Genomic DNA, 9304 nt, shown 5'->3' with positions numbered 1-9304 from the left:
AACCAGTTTTGCTCTAATCATCGCATAAATCGTAGAGCCCATTTCTGGTGGGGAAAAAAAGTCACCACTCACACTTAGTAATTGATGGCTTCTCTGAATACATTTTGGGCTTTCAATCATCTGTGTTAATGGGACACATTACTCAAGAAAAAATTAAAATAGGGGAAGTCTAAGACGAGCAAACTATAACAATTACACATCACACACACACTGCTCTAAATTTGACTGAAAGACACTGACGTCGAAAAACTATCATTTCTGAATTTGTAAATACCCAACATAACAGTTTGCTTTATAAGAAATACAAAAAGATACAAGTCACACACTATATGAAATTTATTCCATTGGTAGTAATATACAAGAATTATAAAGCTGGTTTGCTTTTCATCTTACAGGTTTACTTTATATCACTGTACATACCTGTCATCAAATGTGGGCTGCAACTGTGCTCTCAAATACACCAGGGGTTTAAATAAAACACAGCTAACAAAAACTCAAAGGGGGAGATGTGGGAGAAAGAAGAGACAAAGGTAAATATGAACACTTCCTGTTAAGTTTCTCTTGGGTCTGTATACATGTTTAAAAAAAAACAAACAAATAACTAAAATCTACACTTTTTCTGGGCCCAAATATCACCAATTATTACCGCCCACATCTGAAATGACCTGTGACCTGATCTCAGATCTCACAGGCTATCGCTTCAGCTCCAATTGCCTTATATTTAACATGTTTATTCATGTCATATTTAGCAAGAATGCTCGACATGTTCTTAACAAATGTTAAAAAAAAAAAAAGACAAAAAAAGCAGCTTTCACCGTCTTTTACATTGAAAGAAAACAAAAATTGGACACATTCCTGATAACTTGAGCATATTAAAACCCCTCTCAAATACTGAGAGGGTGCAGACTACATCCTCTAACATGCCATTAACTGTCCTGAATGGACTCCATGCCCGGGTGTCCTCACTCCTTCCTGCGTTTCTTGTCGTGGTAGTCGTCCTTTGAGCGGCTGCTGGTGGAGGGCCTCTTGGAGCCGCCGTGCTGCTTGGCCTCCTCCAAGAACTTGTCCAGACCGAAAGGATCCTCCTCAAACTGGACTGGTCCTTCCCGCCTCTGCCCATGGTCGGCACCTGAGAACTCTTTTCCTGGAGCAAATCGGCTGTTGGACAGAAAAAATGTTTTTAATATGCTGCAAAAGTTTTCTTTATTGTGGACATCCTCAAAGCAACAAAAAGGACAGGATTGAAACTACAAACTACTTGCTAACAGGCTGCTTCTTGTTTAACCTATGAGCAGAAAAACAGGGCTGATTTCAAAATATTAGGGTATCCCATGGGACATATGTTTATATGTCTCAGGGAAAATAGCTTAAGTCAAAGATTTTCTTTTCATTGTTTTGCACAATGGCGTAGCACCCTGCAGCCAGCCATTCCTAGAGGACAATGACAAGCTGGTGACTAAACATATGGGACAGGCTATGCTCGGGTAGTAGAGTGTGGCACTGCTGCCCCAAGGACAAGGTCTCCTGCTGGGACATCATGTGCATGCTTGCCTCGTGCCTCAAAATAAAGCTAGAATGACCTCAAAATGTTTCAGGCTTTTATTGTTATTCTCTTGAATCATATTAGAGAAGGTTAAAACTTCAGCAGTCCTGTTAACCCCCTGATAAAAGTAAAACTTAACTGTTTTCAAAACATGGGGTTTGGGATCCATTGTGAGTTGAGAAATAATTTCAGGTAATATTTAGCAATATTCCAGAAAAAAAAAATTCACACCAGGTTTTTGAAATGAACTATTCCCTCTGAGAGAGGAGCCCCATTATTCAGCTAATGTCCTGTGATCTCCATTAAAACACAGCCAGTTAAACTAATAATGTGATTAATGCCATTAAGTTGAAGTGGTTTCTAAACAATGTTTTTCCCCATTGATATTAATATCAATGCTACAAGGTACTCCAAATCTATTATGTGGGAAAAACTTATGGCATCTTTATTATACATTACTCTTAACTTATTAAATCATTATGGTGTTTACACTTATCTAATTAATAACTAGGTTTTATTTTTACATTAAGACTATTCCCTAAAGCATTAAGAATTACATCATGTTTACCTCATCAGTGTGTTAATAAACAGCTGACTGCACCAATATTTGATGTAAAACAACCTTAACCTCTCTTTGTTAAGACCAAGTAAAGGGTAAATACGAATGTAATAATAATAACATTAATGTAGAAGTAAGTAAAATAAATGTATAAACTATAAGAAAACGTATAGAAAAGACAATGTAATTCTTTGTACTTGTTGTGCATGAGTGAATCGAGGTCATCTGTGTAGGCGTCCTTGTCTATGTTCTTGCTGGGCCTGTAGATGTTTGAAGCCATGTCTCTGCCGCTGCGGAACGGCTGGTCGTACACGTTGTACATCTCATCCTCACCACCAGCAAAACCGCTATCCATACCCTGGAAAGAGAGAAAGGAAGAGATACTTTCAGCAAAATATAACACTGCATCACAATGGAACAGCTATAACTTTTGAGACATCCACTGACTAGTGGATTATGAAGTGTCTTTACTCTGTAACTACTTTTCCTCATGTTGTGGAGCTGAGTATTCAGCCTTGTACATATTTGTATTCTTCTCCAATTAACACAAATCATCTGAGCTGATGTTAATGAAGTGAAGTAGGTATGAAACGTTCTAACCTTGCTCTGATTGAAGAGTCTCTGATCGTACTGGGCCTCACTAGAGGAACGAGGGTTGGGCATGCCCAGAGCAATGAGCTCACTGACATCTCTCTCCTGGTCTCTCTGCAGCTTGGACCTGGAACAAAGAACAAAGTGTGAGTTTAAGCAACAATTCAGAGCAAAAACAAATGACACACATAACAATGAAATGAAAAATAACTCCTAGAAACATGATAAGAGCTACTTCTATTCTATAAGTATTATATTTTTATATAGAGTCTTGTTACATAATGTACACTGATAATAATAAAAAATAATAACATTAAATTGGCCTAAAAGTTTTATGTGTGCCTGCAGGTTTACAGGTTGCTGCTGAAGTTTTTCATTCAATTCTTGGTGACTTGAATGTCTCGACTGTCCTTCAGCAAACAGCCATCTCAAAGTTAAGTGAAAGGTAATTTTACGATAACAAGGTTTCTGCCTTCTGACAGCTGGACCTGTGATTGTAATGAGCTCTCCTCTGAATTTCACTTCCTCCACTCGTCAAGGGAATCACAATTCCATCAATTGCCCACCTGACAGTGTACACACAGACTTAACACACTGATACACACACTGATAACGCATCTCACATGCACACGTCTTTGGATCATTGCAGACAAGGGCTACTGCCCGAGTACTCTGCTGGATCCTGCTGCATTTGTTCAGTATTACTGCTGGCCCCATGAATGATTCAGCAGTGAGCAGTACATCTGTACCTGTGTGAGTGTGAGTGTGTGTGTGTGTAAAGGAGGGGTGGGTGAGTTCACATGCGGTGTGTTTAAAGTGCGTGTCCAGCACCTCTTATCAGGAGCAGCCCTGGAAATGTTCCTGTCGTGCTGTCTCTCTTTCCTTCTGTCATGGCGGATCTCGTCACGCTCCCTGGCCTCGCTGTCCTCGCCACCTGCCGCATGAAACACAAAAAGGAAATTTAGAAAAAAGAAAGAAAACCACACGAGGAAGTGAGTGGGAGACAGATGATGTGAAATGGTGCAGAGGCGACAAGAAACATGGGGATATAAAGGGAGAAAGACAGAGTGAAATGAGAAAACAGGTGAGAGAAGTGGAGCTCAGTTGTAGATGAAGTTAGGGATGATGGAGAAAAAAAATAGATGGTATAGAAATGGAAGAATGTGAGGAAGGGGACTGATACACAGCAGGAGTGGGAAGATAAAGTGAAGAGAAACTGTCAGTGCTCAGTAAACTTGCAAGACAAAAACAGCTGACATGTTAGAAATGAGACAATTTATATCAAATTTTATATGTAGAGATGTAAATTCTGACGTTGCCAGAGTCAATGTAAGAAAACTAAAATGGACATTCAAAAAGCACGTACAAAAGCAGGACATGCAACACTGATTTTTCTTCCCCTAAAATGTGTGAATTATCAGTAGGGAAGTGGAAACATCATTTCACAGCTTACTGGTCCTGTCAACACCAGCAGGGTGAAAAATGTTGTCATCACTTATGCCACTCATGTTCCAGATTTGGAACTGGTAACTACACTGACAGCAGAGTCTTCACTTGCTCAGAGAACCACACACCAACAGATGTCAAACAACCACACAAGTTAGCATCATGTGATTGAGAACTTCTGACAAACTAACTTTTCTACTTGTATGTCCTCATCTCCAGGACTCACCCTTGTCCCCATGGCTTTTGATCCCTGCCCTGCGGTCTCGAGCCATCTGAGCCAGCTCCCTCAGTTTCTCCTCCTTCTTCTCCTTCTCCTTCTGGGCCATCTTCTTCTCTACCTGGGCTCTCATCTCCACAGCCTCTCTGGCCTGAAGACACAACCAGTATTGTGTTATTTAGATATATTGGTAAAAAGGTGCATACTTCAGGCAATGCTACAATTCTGAACTGTTGTTCAGATCAGTCAGAATGATGGTGCAGTACCTTTCTATCAGCAATGTACAGCGCCTCGGCCAGCTTTGCAAAGTTTTCATTGATGTGAACTGTTTGCAGCCCCCTGCCATCAGCAGCCAGACGTTTGTCAAGAGGAATGGTGTAGCCCTGAGAGAAATTAAGCACATCAAGAGAAAGAAATTAGCAGAGAAGAGAAAGGGCAGCAGGGCAACACAACCAAAATGACAATGACCTGGGGTCCTAAAACAAATTATGCAATATATCAAAAACAACAAGTGTAGATATGCCTACATGAACTACTCGCAATGACAATCAATGTGACATTTAGAAATACAAGCAGTGTTTCATATAATTCTGGTGTCAAGTTACCTTAGCGTTCTTCCAGTTGGAGATGCACGGAGGAATTTTCCACTCCTGCTGCTCCTTGACTGTCATCTAAAAACAAAGGAAGTGACTAAGTCAAACATACTGTCTATTGGACATTGCAAGCAACTTCATTTTAAATGTATCAATGTTGTATTAAAAGCAGATGTCTCACAGCCAATTTTACATTTTCAAATGTGTATGACTAACTGTACCTTTCTGCTTGGAGAATGCATGACAGGGGCAGGTGGAGAGGGAGGTCCTCGGGGAATCTTCTTGTTGATCCTGAAACACACAAACAACAATACATCATATATTATACATTATTACCTATGAAAAGAGGTGAGCATTATTATCTATTCAGTATGTAAATACTAAAGAGTTTCAGAAGAAAAAAACAGAAAGACAGCAATGACAAACCATGACCTTTGAACTGTCATAATGTGTCTTTAGACATACATCTCTCTGAATATGTGTAATTATTACTGTAATTATGAAATAAGATTTTTATGGGAACCTCATTCAAGAGAGGACTTTACTTACATCCACCCAAAATGATTCAAATGTGTTTTAATTTTTAATGCTTCTTTTAAATCTGATCAGGTTTCATAGTACTTAATACATCACACTGAGATTTCCTTTGGCCATAATTTGATGCTCAACTTAAACAGATAAGTTATCAACACAAGAGAACTATGATACAATACTCCTTATTAGCCTCCTTATTACACTTCATGTGTAAAGACGGCAACATGTTTACTTACTTGAACCGTGGAGGTTCCATGGGATCTTTCTGCATTTCCACCATGCGGATCACCCTCTGTTTGGCCCCTGAGTTAAAAGCTACTCCCTGCTGTGATGGGGTGTATCTTGAAGAGAGAAGAGAGAAAAAGAAGAAGAAATGTGTCATCACGCATAAAAATTTTACTCTAATCCACATACACAAATACAGCTGAGAGAGAATCTGGGAACTGGTACTCTTATTAATTGCTACCTTCAATCCCGTGACATCAATATATGAAGTCATAGATGTAAATTAACCATACTCTCCCCATTGACTCTCTTTTCTAAAATGGTGTTGAAATTGTTAAAGTTCTAACACATACCTGATGTACTGTGCAGGAGCTTGTTTGTCTGCAGCTCTTACAGGCATGGCAGCGGCAATTTTTTGAGACACCTGCTTTTCCAGGGCAGCACGGGTCTTCTCTGTAAGCTACAATGGACACACAACAATGACCACGTTTAGATGCGAACTGAATATCAAATTTACCTCACAAACCCGAACTGAATAGAATATTACCAAAACCTGTCTGTTTCTGATTGTGATTCTAATGAGAAAGTGTTTAACAGTTCAACTCAGAGTCTGCATTATTTTACTTTTACAGAATACAGATTTGATTATACAGTAACATCATCTTGAATTTTGCAGTGATCAATGGATAACAGGAGCATACTTGAGTAAATTATCTTAGAATAGTTAAGTCTACAGTCGCATGATTAACTTGATCTAAAGGCAACCTGCCTGTAACAGTTTTTTTCGCCACACACACACACACACACACACACAGACACTCCAACATGTCTTACTTCTTGTACAGCCTCCTCGTCAGGCCTCTGAAGTTCTGGAGTGTCTTCATTTAGAACTTCCTTTGGAAGAAGGTCTGTGTACTTGCTAAATATCACCTGCAACAATGACAAATGAAAAAAGCTTAGAAATAGTTGACTAATGATGCTAAACAAGACTTTGCTTTCCCATAAACAAATCAAGATACAATCCTATCTGCTATTAGCAATACCACAGTGTGACGATAGGAAAATCTGACTATGGATAATAGAATAGAATAGAATCGAATAGAATCAGTCATTTGCCTGTGTACCTTATCTTTGCCCTGTCCTTGTCTGGCAATGGCATCATATTTGATCTTTCCTTCGGCATCCACCTGCACCGCCAATGCATTGGATGTCTTCTTCTTCCTACCCATCTCCAGAGGAAACTGGGCCACATGGATCTCTGGGAAAGCTCCTCCATCTCCAAAGTCCTGCAGAAACACAGATTTTACAGACAAGATGAGAAGATGAACTTAGTGTTGACTAGTCTTGAATTGTTGTTTGGCAATGACTCTTCTAGTCATCCAGGTGTATGACATCAGACAGAAAAATTCCCCTAACCTCCAAACAATTGAGAAAACACACTTCATCAAACTGTTTTCCCACGTTAGAAATAACTATGAATCTCATGATTAAATTGAATTATTTACCTCAAGTGAACGAGGCACCCAGCCTTTTCTGTGTCCGTAAGGAGGAGGCTCTCTGAGGGATGAAACCAGGGCAGTCGAGTAGGACTTCTGGGCCCGGAGCCTCTCCTCTGCCTCCAGCTGGTCTTGAGACAGCTGGGTCGGCGCCGGTAAAAAGCTGCACGTAGAATAAGCCGAGTGTAAGTTGCATTGTTTTGTGTGGCTCCACTACCGCTATGGCTGTAGGGCCTAGCTGGCGTTAGCTTAGTGACACGGAGTAGCTTTTAGCGTTAGTGTTTAAACTGCTAGCTCGCTAGGAGCTGTGAACAAACTGATACAAATGTAAAGAGCCCAACCGAACCATTTAGCTAACACCACTGTTACACAGTTGATAAACTTACGTTGTGTGAATGGCTGTGTACTGCTAAGCTAGCTGGCTAATGCCAAACGTTTGTTCTTACGACATATAGCGTCAGCTAGCTAGCATTAGCTTATGCCATTAGCTTTCATTAAAACAAGGTAACGACGGCGGATAGATCAAAAAAAATTAATGTTAAATATTAAGCACAAACTACACATCATACAACACACAGTAGAAACGACATACAACAAAAATTTCGTTGATTAAAAACACAAAAAGCCTTGTCGCGGGACTCACCTCGCTAGCGACATTTTCCCCTTTCTTCCCTAGCGAAGAACTGAGCATGCGCGATGCAAGCATGGGCTAGAATAGAATAGAGTAGAATGGAATAGAATAGAATTTGGCTTACTCTGTTAGTTTATATAGTTTAAATGAAATAATCAGCATTGTGAAATTTAGTTATCTAACCGTGGCAGCATTTATGCCACTAAAGCCTGTTTCAGTGAGATAGATTAGAATAGAATAGAATAGAATAGAATAGAATAGAATAGAATAGACAGTGTAGTGTCAGATACAATTTTAGTTTTTATTTCAGTGCTATGTAATTCTTCCCCCAAACGAGAAACCATCACAAACTTATAGGCAAAGTTTATAGGAGCCTTAGTCCAACATTTTGTTTCTTTAGTATAGGTCAAGATCCAAAGAGTGCTGTTTACTTATTTGTTCTGGGAGAATGTAATAAGTTATATGACAGGAGGAAAACAGCAGCTATGAACAGAGGGAGAAGAGACATGGCTTTAAAGTTTGATTTAACAGAGCAGGTTTGTATTTCTCTGCAAGCTGGTTTCTATCCAAAGTGATAAATCTCACTGAAGAGTCTGTGAAATTGCTTCTGAGTAGTCATGGAGTCTGGTAATATAGCAAACAGAGCAGCAGAGTGCAGTCAGCAAGTAACTCATAGCTACAAATCTTTGCTTAGACATTCACTCCCAGTAAATATTATTTCATAAATCCATTCATAAGTAAATTCAAGTTGACTTGTCTTGGGTTACAAGCAGATCTCTTTCACAGATATCCACATTAAAGACCCTTTTCCACAGCATTTTGACTTGCCATAGTAGAAAAAGCACAGGTGTTAATAATAACATTAACAATGGCTCAGTTCTATTCAGTCCCCTAATTACCTATGACAGTGTGATGGTGAGGTAGCATTCACAATACCAGGACCCTGAAACTGCAGCAGCTAAATGGAATCTATTATTTATTCATTTACTTTTCCTACTGTGACATGTCAATATGTCTGCTGGGAAGAAAATGTATATACTGGGCCATTTATGATATCAGACAAAAACATTGTATTGAAACATTAATTATATCTTGAATATGCTTAATGGCCTCAAAACGTGTCACCACCGTGTCAGTTCAACCTTTAGGTCTTCCATAACGGTATAAATATAGACAGGTTTGTGAGTGACATCATGACATGACTGAGAGTTTAACTGGAAGATCAACACAGGGAGGTGTTTTTGTGCCATACGCTGCACAAACTGTAAAAGAAATGGGTGGAAATGTTCAATAGCTCGAGACAGAAACCTCCTCTTCAGCTGTTTTAAGGTAAGACATCTCACGCTCTTACTGTGTGTTTGCAGCTGTCAGTAAATATTGCTAAAGGCTCTAAGGCTCCACAGTACAATCAATGCTTTTGAGATCAGTTGGATGTCCATTTAGAGTTTCACTGTGGGACTTGCAGCTGA

General features: G+C 39.5%; 1 protein-coding gene across 2 annotated transcripts; it reads right to left on the bottom strand.

The window, feature by feature from the left end:
- Nucleotides 1-321: 321 nt before the first annotated feature.
- snw1 (SNW domain containing 1) lies at nucleotides 322-7991 on the bottom strand. Of its 2 annotated transcripts, none has more exons than XM_071478694.1 (14): nucleotides 7848-7991; nucleotides 7214-7367; nucleotides 6833-6994; nucleotides 6543-6638; nucleotides 6062-6168; nucleotides 5720-5824; nucleotides 5171-5240; nucleotides 4962-5027; nucleotides 4623-4739; nucleotides 4366-4507; nucleotides 3525-3627; nucleotides 2703-2820; nucleotides 2300-2460; nucleotides 322-1158 (listed from the first exon to the last, which is right to left on the bottom strand). In XM_071478694.1, exons 1-14 carry the CDS (start codon nucleotides 7859-7861, stop codon nucleotides 963-965), a joined length of 1611 nt encoding a protein of 536 aa, XP_071334795.1. In that variant the 5' UTR covers nucleotides 7862-7991; the 3' UTR covers nucleotides 322-962. The 2 variants fall into 2 exon arrangements, with proteins under 2 accessions (XP_071334795.1, XP_071334794.1); XM_071478693.1 differs by having other exon boundaries at nucleotides 3525-3632; nucleotides 4368-4507.
- Nucleotides 7992-9304: the final 1313 nt, after the last annotated feature.

This window comes from Trachinotus anak, unplaced genomic scaffold (assembly GCF_046630095.1).
Source record: "Trachinotus anak isolate AG129_WGS33_773 ecotype Australia unplaced genomic scaffold, CSIRO_AGI_Tana_v1 ptg000005l, whole genome shotgun sequence".
NCBI lineage: Eukaryota > Metazoa > Chordata > Actinopteri > Carangiformes > Carangidae > Trachinotus > Trachinotus anak.
This window is presented reverse-complemented; position numbering and strand designations above follow the sequence as displayed.